General features: G+C 36.2%; 1 protein-coding gene across 5 annotated transcripts; it reads left to right on the plus strand.

Moving 5' to 3' along the window:
* Positions 1-9,884: 9,884 nt before the first annotated feature.
* LOC149164341 (peroxisomal fatty acid beta-oxidation multifunctional protein AIM1-like) lies at positions 9,885-16,070 on the plus strand. Of its 5 annotated transcripts, none has more exons than XM_089432064.1 (6): positions 9,901-10,385; positions 10,517-10,803; positions 14,657-14,719; positions 14,874-14,936; positions 15,043-15,099; positions 15,918-16,070. In XM_089432064.1, the coding sequence occupies exons 3-6, from the start codon at positions 14,683-14,685 to the stop codon at positions 15,950-15,952; spliced, it is 192 nt and encodes a 63-aa protein (XP_089288190.1). In that variant the 5' UTR covers positions 9,901-10,385; positions 10,517-10,803; positions 14,657-14,682; the 3' UTR covers positions 15,953-16,070. The 5 variants fall into 5 exon arrangements, 4 of the variants coding, with proteins under 4 accessions (XP_089288189.1, XP_089288188.1, XP_089288190.1 ...); XM_089432065.1 differs by having other exon boundaries at positions 9,902-10,385; positions 15,980-16,070; XR_016260688.1 differs by lacking the exons at positions 14,657-14,719; positions 14,874-14,936; positions 15,043-15,099 and having other exon boundaries at positions 9,931-10,385.
* The last annotated feature ends 1,220 nt before the right edge of the window (positions 16,071-17,290 follow it).

Consider the following 17,290-nt stretch of genomic DNA (forward strand, 5'->3'; position numbering starts at 1 on the left):
TAGGATTTTCTTGAAGAGATATAGAATATTGTTTAAAACTACCTGAACCTGATGCTCCTTTCTGTAATGATTTTCCTTCTTTGATGATTTTTTTAGGGTCAGGTACTAGGTCAGCTTGTGGCTTCTGAGGATTTCTCCAAGTATGCCTCACAAACTAAGCCAGCAATATGGAGTGGAGTCGCCAAGAGGTTCGTCCTCCAGTAGAGTCGCCAAATAGATGATTACAACCGAAAAAGTGTCCAGACTTTGTCTATTATCAAAGTTGGATTTGTGTCATCTCCCAGGGAAGCTGAGCTTCAATCTCCTTTCCCCGGCAACGACGCCAATTATGTTATCACTCCAGGAAACTCTCTTAGGTTGTAGCTCGAAGATGTCTTGTAACATATAAATCTTCAATTTCGTTCTCTGAACTATTGGAAAGGATTGGGGTTTGGATAAAGTCAGATGACTGTTTCAACTCTGTTTTCACTCAAAACATGCATGAACACCCTAAGCTTAATAAGGCTTTCGACCACTAATGCTCAATAGTTTATAGATTCAATGAATATATGGAGAATCCTGACTGTACCAACAAATACATACATAAACACATATGAATGGCTAGCGACAGAAAGTAAATGAAGCTTGCAAATCTAATTTATCAACGCAGAGATAAGATGCCAGTTATCTGGCATTAGCTACAGAAGAAAACATGAATAACCTATTCAAGTGCAAGCTTGGAACAGATGAGAAGATGGAAATTGAACATGTAACAACAAAATAAGCATGTATTACTGGAATGAAGATGAGACACTGGAAGGAAAAGAGTATCCACAGTCTTCAAAAGTTGAACCCTTATTGCTTTAAACTTTCAGCCATTTATAGGCTTTTTACAATGCTCTCGAACCCTCTGAGGCTCGAGATGTCTTAATCTATCCCCTTTGTCCTTTTAACTACTTGATGCCATAACTCGACATACATGAGCTCATAGGTCTCTTTTTCTAACAACATAGTAACCAAATTCTGGTAAATATGTCGCGCTGTCAGGTGGCCTGCTCCTGCCAGCGATGCTCTATGATCACTTCTATTGGTTCGGCTGCATCGTGTTGTGGTTTTTTCCCCTTCCGGCCATCTGTCTCCTGACCTTTGTCTCCCGGCCTCAATTGCTATCACAAGTCACTTCGGCCTTGTTCCAAGGCTTCCCTTTGTATTTTAGAAATACGTTTAAAATATTGAAAATAACGTAAAAAATGGCTTCCTCTGGACTTGAAACAATATACATTTTCATTCCCAAACCTCTTCAGGTCCGGGTTTTATCGCATTGGCATTTTCCCTTTGTATTTCGTTAAATAACGAAATATATGAATATATATAAAAAATGTTATTTGGCAGATCTCAAATCCTTTTCAATAGTGTTTATATTCTCATCAGGTCCGGTTAATCGCAGATATATGTGTGTGTGTGTGTGTGTATCCCACTCCTCTGTGAAGCTCCAATGCAATATCGCGATGCGATTAATCGTAATCACATATCGCGATAACCCCGGGCCATTAGGTGAGCGCTATGTTGTGTTGGCCGATTGCGATTCTGTGATGCAACGTGGGCCGTCGATCTGCGCGCTTGATCGACGATCCTCGTTGACTCCGCCGATCACCATCGCAACTCATATATGATATGCGCCGATATCCTTCGTCTGCCTGTGCCGATTGCGATTTTGTTGATCAGATCTAGATCGTTGATCGGCCAGATTTGACGGCTGCTGTGCATTCATTGTTCAAGCCTCCGCTGCTCTGTTTTTTCACTGTTTTCTCTATGTTTTCGTTTCTCGATAGTGTTTTTCCGCCTTTTTGAGGGTTTTTCTTAGGCGACAGTTTTGAATGTTTAAAGATTTTGAAGACTTTAGAGGGTTTTCTAGGATCTGTTTGGATCAACACCTCAACGCTAACAGGACCATCAGAGCTAAAACAGGGGACATTTCCGTTAAAATAGCAGCACTGCACCTCAGGGCTAACAGTAACTATGAGGGTTACAAAGGTATATGGCTTGCATTTTGACATTTTTATCATTTACCATATTCTTGGAAGTGATGGGTTGTCATTTTAATGGCTCTGTGGGCTTTGTATGAAAAGTTAAAAGTCTCATATTTTATATATATGTGTGTGTGTGTGTGTGGGTCATAAAAGTTTTTAAGAGGAAGAGCATGCTTAAATTTTGGTGTGGAAAAGAACGTGGAATGAGAGAATGTTGCCTTAAACTCGAGATAGCAACACCAACTTATAAAAAAAATAAAATAATAAATTAATTAATTAATGGAGTTCAATTTTTTTTCATATAAATAGGTATAGGACTTTGAGACTTGATAAGGTATGTGTATCCGAGTAAATCCAAGTTTAGGATGGATTTAGGATGACTTTAAGTTTTTAATTTAACTTTATGTTGTTTATTTGTTTGTGACAACTTTATCCCATTATGCAGACCAAATTCAAATGATTATATCGTAAATAAACTCCCCAGTTGAATGTATATTTTAAGTGCATTATTACACATTGAAATATGAGAAATGAAAAATAAGATAATAATAATAATCTTATTTTAAGGTGACGACCAAGTCAAACTCCAACTTAATATATAAAATCCATTATTTATAATAGAATAAATCCCCACCATACAAACTATTTAACTACTAAAATTTATATAGAAATACATATTCTACCCCTTCATAGTAACCCACCCATATTCTTAAAAAAAAAACCAAAAACGAAAACAGAAACAGAATATTCCAAAACATTTTTAATAGAAATAATTAACTCAATCAATTTTCCTCACTAATTTATATGCTAATTTAAATTCAGCATTTAAACACTAGGAACCCACAAACCTTTGGTAATGGAAACATCCCGTAAGACCAATGGCAATCCAACTTGTGTAAAATAAATAAAAGAAAACAAAATAGTGGAGTCCGTGAAAGGCCATCCAAGAACCGCGGTACGCACATGGAAACGAAGACAACAGATAAAAGCGTGGGCGCCGCGGTTTCACCGCATCCAATACAAACTTGCTACCCAAGAACTACGAGCGCTTGTTGGACTTGGGGTGCTCAGAGCTGTAAATGCAGCTTCTCGAAACCTTCGTCTCATCTGACCGACGCCTCTTCATCCTATAAATGCAATCCGACCTCACCATGGCCGGCATTAATCTGCATAGTCTTTAGGGAAATTGTAAGTTATTGGTATTCTTCTGCTTTTCTCTGGTTTCATTCTGTCTTGTGTCTGGAGGGTTAACAACAGGATAATGGCGGATATTGCTTTGATCATGGCCGAAGATTACCTCAGCAACAACGGCTCTGATACAAGAAGTAGACTGAATGTTAATACGAAAGAAGGAAAAGGGCATCCACGCTCTCAAGTAACGGAAGGAATTCTCACGCAGATCAGACGATTAAAGGCAAGGAGCGATGCTGTGGAAGGAGTAGCTGCCCCTCTGAGCACGGAGCTTCTGGAAGGATTCTTCTCCGCTTAAAATTGATGGGGAAACCTGCCCTTTCTTTGAATGTACAGTCAAATCTATTCATTGTTTGTAAATAATTATGGGGATTTGGGAACACACATACATCATACTAGCCCTCTTCCTCCAGTTCAGTTTTGTACTGCTCCTTCTCTTGGTATGATTGTAATTGTTTTATGTAAGCCTTTGAACAATCAGTCCCCATCTCTTCTTCGAGCATATGGATTTCCAAAAGAAATAAGAGAAGCCACCATTTCAGGGAACTGGAATAACTCTTGTATAAGCTTGGAAACTCTAAAATGCTCTGTTTTATTGCATCTGGATGCCCATTTTAGGAAATTGGAATAACTCTTGTGTAAGCTTGAGACCTCTAAAATGCTCTGTTTTATTGCATCTGGATTCCAGATGCTTAATTTACAGAGAAAACAATTATTTGAGTAAAATTCTGTGGTAGAGAAAACGGAGGCTAAGTACAAAAATGAGTTCATTTTTCCCTTTCCTGGTCATTCGTAGGTGTTTTTGTTTTGGGTGTGGTATGCAATCAGGCCATTTCTTATATACCTATCTCATAAATCATCTTTCTTCTTCTTCTTTTTTTTTTTGGGTTGGGGTATCACAGGAATTGGTAATTGAGCCAGTTTTATATTTGTGAATTTTTATGGTGAGTATCTATGTTCTTTCTTTCTGTTGACACCGGTTAATCCAGAAATTTGAATTTTAAATTTCATAAGCCAGATAATACTGGATAAAACAATAACAGCCTAGCCAATTAAGGTATTTCCAGAGGCTCTGCCATAAATCACAATTACTTATAACAATTGACTGTCATGGAAGTCTCGGCTCTTGTTGAGGCATAAGTTTCTTGCTATTGTGAGGCTTGCAGGTTGTTGCGCGTAGCCTAGGTTTATAGTGGCAGTCAGTTAGATTTTATCCTAGGTCTGTTCAGGATAACTCTCACCAGTTACCGATTATCCTAGATTAAAAAAAAAACAATTGACTGTGATTACTTGTGTTTGAGGTTTAATTATGTAAAACTAGTCAAAAATTGAGTTATCCTAATCTGATAAGAAACTCCTCAGAGGCTCTCCCATAAATCACAATTACCTATAACAATTGACTGTCATTACTTGCGTTTGAGGTTTAATTATGTAAAACCAGTCAAAATTTGAATTATCCTAATTTGATAAGAAACTGCTCAGAGCCAAAGCAGGTAAGTAGTCAATGAACTGCGTTGAGGTATGGTTAATAATACCTGGACAAAAATAGGGTTGAAATGGTAATTGCATACAAAATTCATATAATATCCCGTTATAAATTTTACTCATGCTCTAGTTTTCATATTTTAAAATAAAAATAAAAAATAAAAAATGTGTTATAAATAGAAAAATAAAAATTATGTTTTAAATAGAAAATAAAGAAATAATGTTGGTTATAATTAAAAAAATGAATATGTTCTAACGTAATTAGAAGTAAAAAAATCTTATATTTTTCAAAAATATTTTAACAAGAGATTTAAATAAACTATTTGAAGATCTATGTTAACTAATTTATGTAGATATCAACTTTATATATATTTATATATAGAAAAAAAATAAAAAATTAATAGTTAAAATTTTTATTTGGTCTTCTATATATTCTATTTAGTATTCAAAATTACAATTTAAATAATGAAAAATAACACATTATATTTTGCACTCTAAAAAAATTTGCTATAAACAAATTTGATCCCATTTTATTTATATTAAATCCATACTTAAATTAAATCTATATTTCTAAATATATATATATATATATATATAATTCCAAAACATAAATACAAAAAATTGCACATAACATATCTAACTCACTTTGTTGAACATGAAGTAAAGCGCTGGTGGGGAAAAATGATTTTTAATGAACTTAAGAAATAGCAGCAAGAAGGAGGGCTGAAAGGAGCCATTTTGAGTTTTTTAAATGCAAATAAGACTAGGTGGACAAACAGAGGGACCAAACCATCTTGAATCATATAGTGTTGGATGTGAACTTAACTTCGAAGTTATAATTAATGAAGATGGAAAAGGCTACCAAACCATTTAGAATCATATGGTGCTGGATGTTAACTTACGTTGAAGTTATAATTAATGAAGATATGTAAATGTTGTAATTAATTTTGATTTTATTAATTAAAAATGTTTGATTAAAATTAATTTTATCAAGTTAAGTTTTATTAATACAATTATTTGAAAATAGATTTTGTTAGTAAGATGATCTATGATTAAATTTTATGGAAATTGTTGCGTCTGTGTTAAGGAAGAGGAAACAAGCTAAATTCTAATCAACTTAAAATTAGTATGACTTAAATACATCTAGATCACGATTTAGACAAGCGAAAATCCAATCAACTTAAAATTAATATGATTTAAATACTCTTAAATCATGATTTCTCAAACTACAAATCAAACCTAGATAAACACAAATCACTTCATAAACAAAAAAACCTTTATCAAAGACCATTTTAATTATAAAAATAGTAATCAATGAAATTAACGTTTTAAATGTATTTTGAATTTGTGTGATTATCATTATGCCTAGACTATGTGCACATATTTATATCTAAACATTCTTCTACTTTTTAAATGGTGGGCTTCCCTCGTGATTTGTTGGTATGTTTTTCACTGGTAATTCAAATATCTTTTGCTGTGGTGTGGATAGTTATGCTATTAACAATGTGATTATTGGTATAAGTTTCTTTATTATGGTTAAATAAAGTTTTTATTGATTATATGTCATTTATTTATATATACAATAATTTTTATATATATATATTTTTTAATTGAAAATTATTATTATTTATATTGTTTTTTAGTGCAGTAAAACGATTTCAACTTTTAATTAGTTTTGAAATTTATAAAGGAATTTTAGGAAGTTTATTAAAATTTTAAAAACCATTAAAATAAAATAAAAAGGTATTTTGTAATTTTTTAAAATGTGAGTTTTTTGTTAATACAATATAATAATTATTAATTCGATACTTTTCAAATATTTTTTATGCTATTTTATTTGACTTGTAGTTTTTCATAATTGTGTTATTTAATTTCACTTAAGGATGTGAGAATTTAAAAATGGTAAGAATAACATTTAATATTACAAAAGCTATATATTTCCATGTATTTGAATATAATCTATTTATTTCTTGTATTGAACTTTTTTATAAGCCATCGAAACATATGAACATGGGTACAACTAAGTATAATTGGATTAATGGGCTAGTTGGTCAGTGATGACACTTGGTTAGTTCAGTGTTGTAGCTCTCTCATTTTCTCTCTCTCTTTGTCATACTCTTGGATACTTAGAGTTTTCTTGGAGCACTCTTGGATGATGTGGCATATTTGGATTCTTGGAGCAAGAAAGCAAAGGAAGAGTAAGAAAGCGCAAGAAAGCATCAACATCAGCAGCTACATCATATTTGTTTGCAGGTACCGAGTTGCATGTATGATTTCCTCACTAGTTTGGACATGCATGACATATGCATGTGGATTCTTAGTTATGATCTGTCATTGGCATGGAGAATTGCATAGATTGACAGTGGATTGCCTAACCTTGCCATTTCTTGGATATCCATGGTGATTGTGGGTTTTTTTTTATTGTTTTGTTGTGGTTGGTTCTCATGTTTCCTTAGCTTGGGTTGAGTTATTAGTTTCTGGAGCCTTGGTTGGACAAACGCTCTAGAGCCCTGTAACAGTTTGGGTTGAGTTACTAGTCCTGGAGCCTTGGTTGGACAAATGCTCTGGAGCTCGACGGTAGCTGTGGGTTGAGTTACTAGCCCTGGAGCCTTGGTTGAAACAAATGCTTTAGAGCCCTAGATAGCTAGGGTGGAGACCGATTTGATGATAGTTTTGGTGATGTCTAACCGTGAGGTGGAACCATTGTTTGATGGGTTGAGGTAGATGACCTTTGGAAGCCTTGGAAGAGTTTTTCTTGATGTGTTCTATGAGATCCCACATTCATGCTTAGAATATGGAACCGGGGTGAATCGCTAAAGAGAGATTTGGCTCAGCCATTCTATAGCCGGGTGGAACGTGGTAGTCCATCTCTGGTTGGTTCATTGTATTCATTAATGAGAAATCCATTCCCTTGATTTTCACGTGTAAAGGTACTGATGTATTTATAGATTGATGGTTGATATGTTTATTGTATTTCTATTCCTATTATGTTGGTTATATGCACATTTTATGACAACATCTATGTATGGCTCTCAGCATGCTTTTACTTGTATGTGAATGGATAATGTGACTATGACCTAATATATGATAATGCAACAAATGGCATGACAGAACAATAGTTCATAGTGATTCTTAGATAAGTATGAGATCCCTACACTTAATTCTGTTGTTTACACATGTAGATTACATGTTGATGATATGTTTGATCAAATAACTATCATGGCTAGTTAGGATCCAATTAAGTGCTTGAACAAGTATTTTTTTAGTATTGTCATTTCCATGTTACTTTACTGATTTGAAGAGATGGATCAGTTATGGGCAGTGTTCTGGGCTCTGGGCCCGAAAAAGTGGCTCAAATCCCAAAGTCCCTGGCACAACACTGACAATTTTGGTCCACAGTCACTGGCAGGTAGGCATGTGAAAGCGACTTTAGGTTGTTGGTCGCTCCCTTGCCCATAGCATAAGAGCGACTATTGCCTAAGAGACCTAAAACAACAGTGAGACCCAGGGATATGTTGTCTGAGTGGTTGACTTGTCTTCTAAGAGTTCTGTTGATGATGTTGGATGTCTGTATGGTGTGTTTCTGTTGGTTCCACTTCCTTAATGTGACTTAGGAGGTCGAATCATATCATAGTGGCCTCTCGTCACATGTTTACCTCGGTTCGCTGGTTGCTTGGGTAGATGTGGGAGGAGGGTGTTATAGAAGACCATATGTTTCAGCTTGGTTTTTGGATCAAAATACTAAGCCCCAAGAGAACGTTAATTCAATTGATTCATCAAGGAAAAAAATACCCCCTTGGCTCCTGCCACCCTTAGGTTAGTTTTTGATGTCCCATCAAAACAAAAAATATGATAAGACTTAGAGCATATTCATTGTTTGAACTTTGTCTAGGAGCAATGAAGTTACCGAGGAGAAATGAAACCACTAGAATATCCTCCGTCTGCCTATGCCGACTGCGATTTTGTCGATCAGATCTGGACCGTTGATCGACCAGATCTGACGGCTTCTGTGCATTCATTGTTCAAGCCTCCGCTGCTCTGTGTTTCACTATTTTCTCTATGTTTTTGTTTCTTGATAGTGCTTTTCCGCCTTTTTGAGGGTTTTTCTTAGGCGACAGTTTTGAATGTTTAGAAAATTTTGAAGACTTTAGAGGGTTTTCTAGGATCTGTTTGGATAAATACCTCAAGGCTAACAGGACCATCAGAGCTAAAACATGGGACATTTCCATTAAAATAGCAACACTGCACCTCAGGGCTAACAATAACCATGAGGGTTACAAAGGTATATGGCTTGCATTTTGACATTTTTATCATTTACCATATTCTTGGAAGTGATGGGTTGTCATTTTAATGGCTCTATGGGCTTTGTATGAAAAGTCGAAAGTCTCATATTTTATATATGTGTGTGTGTGTGGGTCATAAAAGTTTTTAAGAGAAAGAGCATGCTTAAATTTTGGTGTGGAAAAGAACGTGGAATGAGATAATGTTGCCTTAAACTCGAGATAGCAACAACAACTTAAAAAAAAGAAAATTAATGGAGTTCAATTTTTTTCATATAAATAGGTAGAGGCCTGTGAGACTTGATAAGGTATGTGTATCCTAGTAAATCCAAGTTTAGGATGCATTTAGGATAACTTTAATTTTTTAATTTAACTTTATGTTGTTTATTTGTTTGTGACAACTTTATCCCATTACTCAGACCAAATTCAAATGATTATATTGTAAATAAACTCCCCAGTGGAATGTATATTTTAAGTGCATTATTACACATTGAAATATGAGAAATGAAAAATAAGATAATAATAATAATAATCTTGTTTTAAGGTGATGGCCAAGTCAAACTCCAACTTGATATATAAAATCCATTATTTATAATACAATAAATCCCCTCCATGCAAACTATTTGACTACTAAAATTTATATAGAAATACATATTCTACACCCTTCTTACTAACCAATGCATATTCTTAAAAACAAGAAAAGAAAAATTAAAAACATGAACCACATTAGTTGGTTCGAAACCTCCACTAATCCAAGCCATGTGATTAATCCGAAAACTGATATCAACATTATAGATCACAAAAATCTTAAATCTAATTAGGCCGATAGACCTTCCTTTGAAAGGGACCTTTTGTCGTCCTTCTCCTTCTGACGCTGACACGTGGCGGACTGGGCATTTGCTTAGTGTTTGTTCACGCTTGGTTCTCCTGGTCGATCGCCTCTTCTCGCTGCATCGTTTCAATTCCCTCTGCAACGGCTTCGTTCGCTTAAGCAGCCTGAATTCCCGTAATTTTTCCGATGTTTTCGCTGGGAGTGGGCGGCCGTGGACAGTGGAAAGGGATATGGCACATCTGGAACATTACAGAATTAATTGATAAACCATTTGGATGGCTACCTTCAGCGGAGGCAAAGAGATAATGTGCAGACTTACAGTATAGCTGGCTCTGTTTTTGCTACTCCGTTTTACAGTGTGCGGATAAACCGCTGGATTTACCGGTGAATTCCGCGGAATTGAGGCCGTCGTCGCTCTGCAGCTCGCAGGGCTTGATTTTTGGTTTTATTTGCTGTCAGCTCTGCTCCTCGTACAATTCTTTGGCTTTGGCGGCAGAAAATGCAAGTTTCTTTGTCGGTTTGGCATTTTCTTTTTCTAAATTCTGCAAAAGATCAATCGGAAGTTGAGCTGTCGGTTTAATTTCTGAGGTAGAGCTATCGTTTTGATTTGTGAGGTCGAATGCTCTTCGTACCGCAGGAGCTGCTTTAGTTATTATTTTGTCTGTTTATTGATAACGATAATGGTTAAAGATTTAAACGTGTCGATGGGTTTTTTGCAGGTTGCGGCTGGGGTTCAATGCGGGCGGTTCCCGCAGGATGGACTGCTTTCTTTAATTGCCGGTACATTGAAGCTTTAAACACTAATCATTCAACCCGCTGTAACCTCATCGTGTCCCTGTACTCTCAATTCCAATCTCCGGGGCTCGAACCCGCGGGCTTCCGTTCCATTTGCCGGTGAAACCCTCAGTATGGGACTCCTTGCGGGCTCTCACGGGTGGTTTTGTGCAAACTAGAGCTAGCAATGTTGTTCAGAACCCCATCGGAGCCCCTACGCGAAGCTCTCCAGGTATGGTCTCACTTTTATTATGGACCCCAAGCATTTCCAGTTTTATTGTTGTTTTTCTTTAATAGAAACCCTCCGATGGGGTTCTGGGACTCATCGTTTTAGGGTTTCTCACATAGAATGAACTGAGAATGATTTTGGAGCAGTTGTAATATAACTCCCACTGATCTGTCCTGCACCACAAACCGACTGCCAATGTTTTCTTAATCATATGGAGATGATCTTTTCTGTGAGTTCCCCAGATCAGACTGGCAGGAGTAATCAAGTGCGTAAAGAACCAATTACATCTGTTCAGTCAAATATTGGCCATGTTTCTGGGCATCAATCCATGCCTTGCTCATCCAAAAACAATGTCAATCCTGCCTTTCAGCCAGGAATGGTCTCTACTTTTGGTTTGCAAGCTCATTTCCCTGGACAGATTGAAAGAATTGGGCAAAGTAGAACCAAGCTTGCAAGCCCCATGAATTCCACAGGTCAGGTTGGTAGCAGTAAACAAGTAGGCTCCATTGCATCTGTTCCAATGGACATTAGCCAAGGTTATGCACATCAAATCAAACCTTCTCCTTTTACAAACGATCTGAACCCTCCCTCTTGGACACAGCCTCTCTCTGCCTTTGATTTGTCTTCTCATTTACTTCTCCATAATGCAAAGATTGGGCAGAGTCAAAGCATGTTTGCAGATTCCATGATTTCCACTTGTCAGGTGGGTAGAAGCGATCAAGTCAGTACAGGAACTGTTGCATGTATTCCGTGCTATGTCAGCCATAGTTGTGGAGATCAGTTCAGGCCATCTTCATTTACAAATAATCTGAACCATCCACCTCAGACAGAACCTACAAATCAATTAAGGTCATCTTCATTTACAAACAATCTGAAATCGAATCCTCCAACACAACCTGCAAATCAATTCAGGCAATCTTTATGTACGAACAATCTGCAATTGAACCCTCCATCTCAGACACAAACTCCCTTTACTTTTGGTTTGTCTTCTCATCTGCATGGGTGGACTGAAATTAGAATTGCAAGCTCCACCAGTTCAATGGATAAGGTTGGTACAAGTCATGACGCCAGTACTGATGCAGATGCAATGGTTTCATTGTATAATGGAAGTAGCTCTGTGCATCCTGTAGGATCCATCCAAGAAGAGTCTTGTTCATCTATGGAAAACCCATACTGTGCATCTTATACAAATCTTGTATCATCTATTAGCATGGCCACTCATCTCCCTGGCCAGATTTTAAACATGCATGTAGGTTTCACACCAAGGGACATACCGCATTTTCATGGAACTGGCCCCAGTATCATGGCTACAAGATATCATGGAAGCAAAATAAGTTCTTTAGAAAGCAACCAGATGGAGACAACAGAACCTTTGAATATGTTGTCGTCAAACAAGAATGACCAAAATACCTTGGAGACTTCTTTAGCAACTCAGAAAGTTAATCAGTCTGCTGACGAGGGGGATTCTATTGACGTGCTCTCAAGGAATGCTACTTCCATTCGAAAAGTTACATCTGAAGATGAACTCAATTGGGCACAAGAAGTTCTGCTAGGCAGTGATTTTGATGATAATTTGTATATCTATGATACCTTTTTTACAGATACATTTGAGAACTGTCTTGACCCATACAGCTATTCAGAAGTGCAGCCTATGATTCAAGCTAGTTCTTCTGAACAGTTGTTGTCTTTATGTGACTCATCCACACATGTGCCGCAAGTAGCATCAAATATTCAAATTCCTGGGGTGTTTCTACTATTCCGACTCTGAGTAATTCTGTTCAGTTCCCTGCTGTTGAGCAGATGCGGGCCACTTCACCAGTTCTAAGTACAGCTACAGACTAGTGTACATTTCCAAGCCTATCAAAGTTCCAATTCATTACTTATTCCATGATGGAAGTAATCCGGGCGTTGATATTGATAATTGCAGGCATATGTTTAAGTAGGTAGAAAATCAAATTATTAGCATTGAATGGATAATGCCAACTATGCCCAACATATTTTTCCCAAACTCTAAAAGCAACACACATGAAATATCTGCAAGACATACTAGATAGATTTCTTTCCAAAATGCAAGTTGTATTCAAGTGACCAAGCACTAAAGTTGATAAGACTGACCGATATTTGCCTGCAAAGCAGTTGTTAGCCTCACAATCATTGTTTGGCATACAAAGTTTTGAACCTTTCAAGCGCCATTCCATCCTTTGTGCATGGTTTGAAGGTTGATCAAAGTGACATAATTTTCCAGTTTTATTATTGTTTTTCTTTAATAGAAACCCTCCGATGGGGTTCTGGGACTCATCGTTTTAGGGTTTCTCACATAGAATGAACTGAGAATGATTTTGGAGCAGTTGTAATATAACTCCCACTGATCTGTCCTGCACCACAAACCGACTGCCAATGTTTTCTTAATCATATGGAGATGATCTTTTCTGTGCAATGTACCGAGGTTTTTTGGATTTCCAGAATTTATTTCCTCTTTTAAGAAGAAGCTATTCCTTATGTCTAAATTTATCCATCATTTGTCATTTCTCGCTTTTAACATGGATAAAGAACGTACTTAACATGCTAAATGCCAAGTTCAGCCATGGAGTTTAGTAAGAAAAGTCAAAATTGGGCATGTGGAAGATTAGTTGATGGTACTTTGTTGATGGATTCCGAATAAACTATAATTATGTTTTTCTTTCTAGTGACCGCTTTGTTGATGGACTTTTTGTCTTCTTCACTTGTTCATGCCTCAATCCTTTCTGTTTTTCAAGCTTTTGGAATCTAATTTCTTTCATTACATTGTTGCTCAAGTTCATCAGCTATACTGAACTTCACCTTCTACACAAACTTTGGAAATGTAAAAGAGTTTGTTTCATTCAGGAAGGGAACTAGAATAGAAAGAAGAATGAGCTATGCACAGCATTACAGTAAAAGCAGGTGAAACAAACTTGGGACATTCTCCTTGTTTTCTACTTAATATCACAGTAATCCCGTTCTCCCCATCTTGATACTGCATGATCAATAACTTATTAGGGTTTGATACTATTAATGGTTCATGTTGAGTTTGAACAACACCATATATTAACCGTTTCAGATTTGGAAAATGATATTAAAGGGACAGCTAATTCAAACATCCATAGTGTTTTGTGATAAAAACAAAGAACATCGATTCATCCCGTAATGATTTTAAAACGAGAAGTACTTTTAATGATTTGCCATGGCCAGTTTACATACTGCGCAGCCTGGCTTTGGGTTACCTATAAAATGTTGAAGGGGTGTGAGGGGAAACACCACATCCCCACAGGATATGCAGATTTGAGACAACTCAAGTCCATCAGACCCCAGCCAGCAAGAGCACCCTTGATGGGCCACAACAAGTCAGCAATGGCATGGGAGTGGCAGAAAAGGTTTATTTTCCTATGCCTTGCAAACAGCATCACATGCACCAGTAGGCAAATTGAAACTGAGAAATGCTTCAGCAGTAAAGAAACTGTGCTGTGGCTGGAAATAAAGGGCATCATGGCAGCAACAAACTGATATCAGCTCTGCCATATGAGGATAGGACAGATAAGGTCAAATTAAAATGATTATAAAATGCAAACCAATCCTCCAAGGCCTACTAATTTGCACATACCAATTCGAAATCATAGGTCAACCTTACCAAATTCATCATATTACTGTCCAGTAAGTAGTTGACTACGTCATAATTTTATGTTCATTGAATAATTTTATGTTCATTGAAAGAGAAGGCTTAATGACATACGCATTTGTGTGTTGATATCTGGGTGTAAGTAATGCATTAGCAATGTGTTACCATTTAACTTAATATCTGTAGTAACCATTCAATTGGTTTTATTTACAATTCTTGCAGGCTTGAGAGAAAAATATGACAAAGCAATGAGGAGAAATGATGTGAAGGCCATTGTTGTCACTGGTATGCAACTTTGCAGAAGGGATGGAAACTGTACTAAATGTTCAATGGTGTTATAAATCTTTATATATATTCATATATATAGAGAGAGATGTAAATGCTTCTGTTCAAAAATCGAGATGATTTCATGTCTATGTCTCTGTTTTGGCATTGTTAGGTAATGGAAGCATATTCTCAGGTGGTTTTGACATCAACGTTCTCCAGGAAGTACAACAGACTGGTATGCCAAACTAAGTTTTCATACAAAATTCAAATTCTGTTGCAGATTGTTTCAAAGGTTTCCATGTTTGCTCATATTCAATTCTCTGTAACTGTGTATCTAGCAGGGAACTTGTCACATTTGGGTAGAGTTTCTGTTGATCTTATGATCAATACTATTGAAGGTAGGCGTTTGTTATATATGTTTTTTTTTTGTTTTCACTAAAGTTGCAAGTTGTTGGTGATATGTAAGGCTGAAGTGGGGGTACTGTATCTCGGGAATGTTAGCTATTATCAAATCCACAAATAATGTATAAGATAGAGGAATGTTGCTTTTACTTTGACTTGTCATTTCAAAAAACATTATCAATTCTTGTAAAAGACATTTTGTTGGATCTCTCTGCAATGTGTTTGGAATCTCTTATCACCTGTAGACAATTTAAACCTTTCTCTATTGCTATTTTCAGAATCTACCAAAAAGCATAAAGTTCTGCTCTGTTGTTTAATCCATCTCCTACAGCTCTGCTTTGAAACTAATCTCGTAATTGTCTCTTAAAGTAATGCCTCATGATCCACAATAGCTGGGATTACCTTGACAAGCCTCGTTGAAATAACTCCACACTATTGTTATATATATATCTGGGGATCTTAGTATTATTTGTTTCTTTTCCTTTAAAGGTGGCTGTGTCCCTTAATATGCATATCTATTCTTGTGTCAAACTTGATTAGTAATAACATCTTTGTTTTGAATTCTTTTCATTTCTTGCTAGCCAAATAGCTTAAGTCACTGTACAAGGACAGTCTGATGCCCACATGTAGTTAATACAGAATGTATTTTGAAAACTAGGATTTAGCTTTGTAGTGCTTGAATCATCATTTCATGTTGGTTTTCATTTGTTAGTAGCCAGATCATTTATCTTACAATATGATTGTAATATCTTTTTTTCTCTTACAATATGATTGTAATATCTTTTGTTTCTCTTCTGTGGGAAATTTTGTACAGGAGTTCAAACAATGTATATAAATAGAAAGATGTAGAAAATGACAGTCAAATTTTGTACTCAGAATTATGACAAGAAAGCCCCTGCTGGGTTTGTGAGGAAAGAGAGCTTCAACACCAGTTCTGTCTCCAACCGCCAAGATGATCAGTACGCTACTAACATGTTTAGTGAAGAATTTCTGCTATTCTCTTGTAATCTATAGGCCCCCAAAGCTCCTCATAGATGAGAATATTTGCAGGATGTTAAAGTTTGTAGTAGTTGTGGAATGACTTACTTTTGTGCTGCTTCTCATCTTCAACAACAAGAGTTTCTGTGGTGAATAAGCAGAATCCATGTCCTGCCTTGTGAAGCAGCTCTCCACTGTGATAGCGTTCTTTGTAATGTCTCTGATAAATCCTTTAGACTTCTATTTCATTCTGTAATATGATGGGATTCACTACAAGATTAGGGGATTCACTCTCAAAAGGATGATAAATTGGTTTCCAGATCGGTTTTCTTTTGCCTTCCATTTGGTTGAAATTGAATAGAATCACAAATTGACTCTCCCTGCCTAAATGTGAATTGTATCCCATGATATCTTTCTTGCAGAGACACCTTTAAGGACTGTAGCTTTTACAAATGTGTCTAGGCTTCCAGCCTCTTAACTGGGTTGAACTTTGTTTAGGCTTCCCAACGTTTTAGGCAGGTTGGAAATCCTAAATCCTTTTGTTACAACTTACGGATGACTCATTTCAATGCTCTGCTGCTCATCCTTCTCAAATTTATTAGTGGAGTTATCATTTTGGTCTTACAAAGCATAACCTATCTTCTCAAATTTATTAGTAGGGTTATCATTTTGGTCATACAAAGCATAACCAATCTTCTTAATTTTATTAGTAGGGGTAGGGTTATCAATGATCATTTTGGTTTTACAAAGAATAAGTTAATAACCAAAGGGCATAATAAGCAATGCATTAGTTTTGTTTTAAAACTTTTCAATATCAATAAGAAATCCTTCTAGATTAAAAAGTAGATTTTTGTAATTCACTTGATTGACAAATTAATCATTTTAGTAATTGAAAATTATGTGAACAGATTTAGAAATTGCAAGTTAATGATCAGATAATTATATTAAAAAAATTAGAAAATTCAGAATTACATAAAAAGAATTGTTAGGATATTGAAAACCTAAGCAGTTTGGAAGAATTTTCTTTGGGAAATGCTTTGTTGGAAATGCTGCCCTGTTCTCTAGGTCACTTTAGCAGCTTGAAGAAGTTGTGGGTTTCTGATTGCGCAGAATTGAAATCTTGGCCCAATTCGTTGGGACTGTTGACTCAGCTGTCAACGTTGTGGGTTGGAGGCTGTGGAATACAGCCCTTACGATCAACAAATTCAG

This window comes from Pinus tabuliformis, chromosome 5_1 (genome assembly GCF_031772625.1).
Source record: "Pinus tabuliformis cultivar Carrire ecotype Pingquan chromosome 5_1, CPIR1, whole genome shotgun sequence".
Lineage (NCBI taxonomy): Eukaryota > Viridiplantae > Streptophyta > Pinopsida > Pinales > Pinaceae > Pinus > Pinus tabuliformis.

Bases quoted from the DNA above. Each gene is read 5' to 3' on its own strand.
- LOC149164341 (XM_089432063.1), top strand. From the start codon at position 11,012: ATGGAGATGATCTTTTCTGTGAGTTCCCCAGATCAGACTGGCAGGAGT.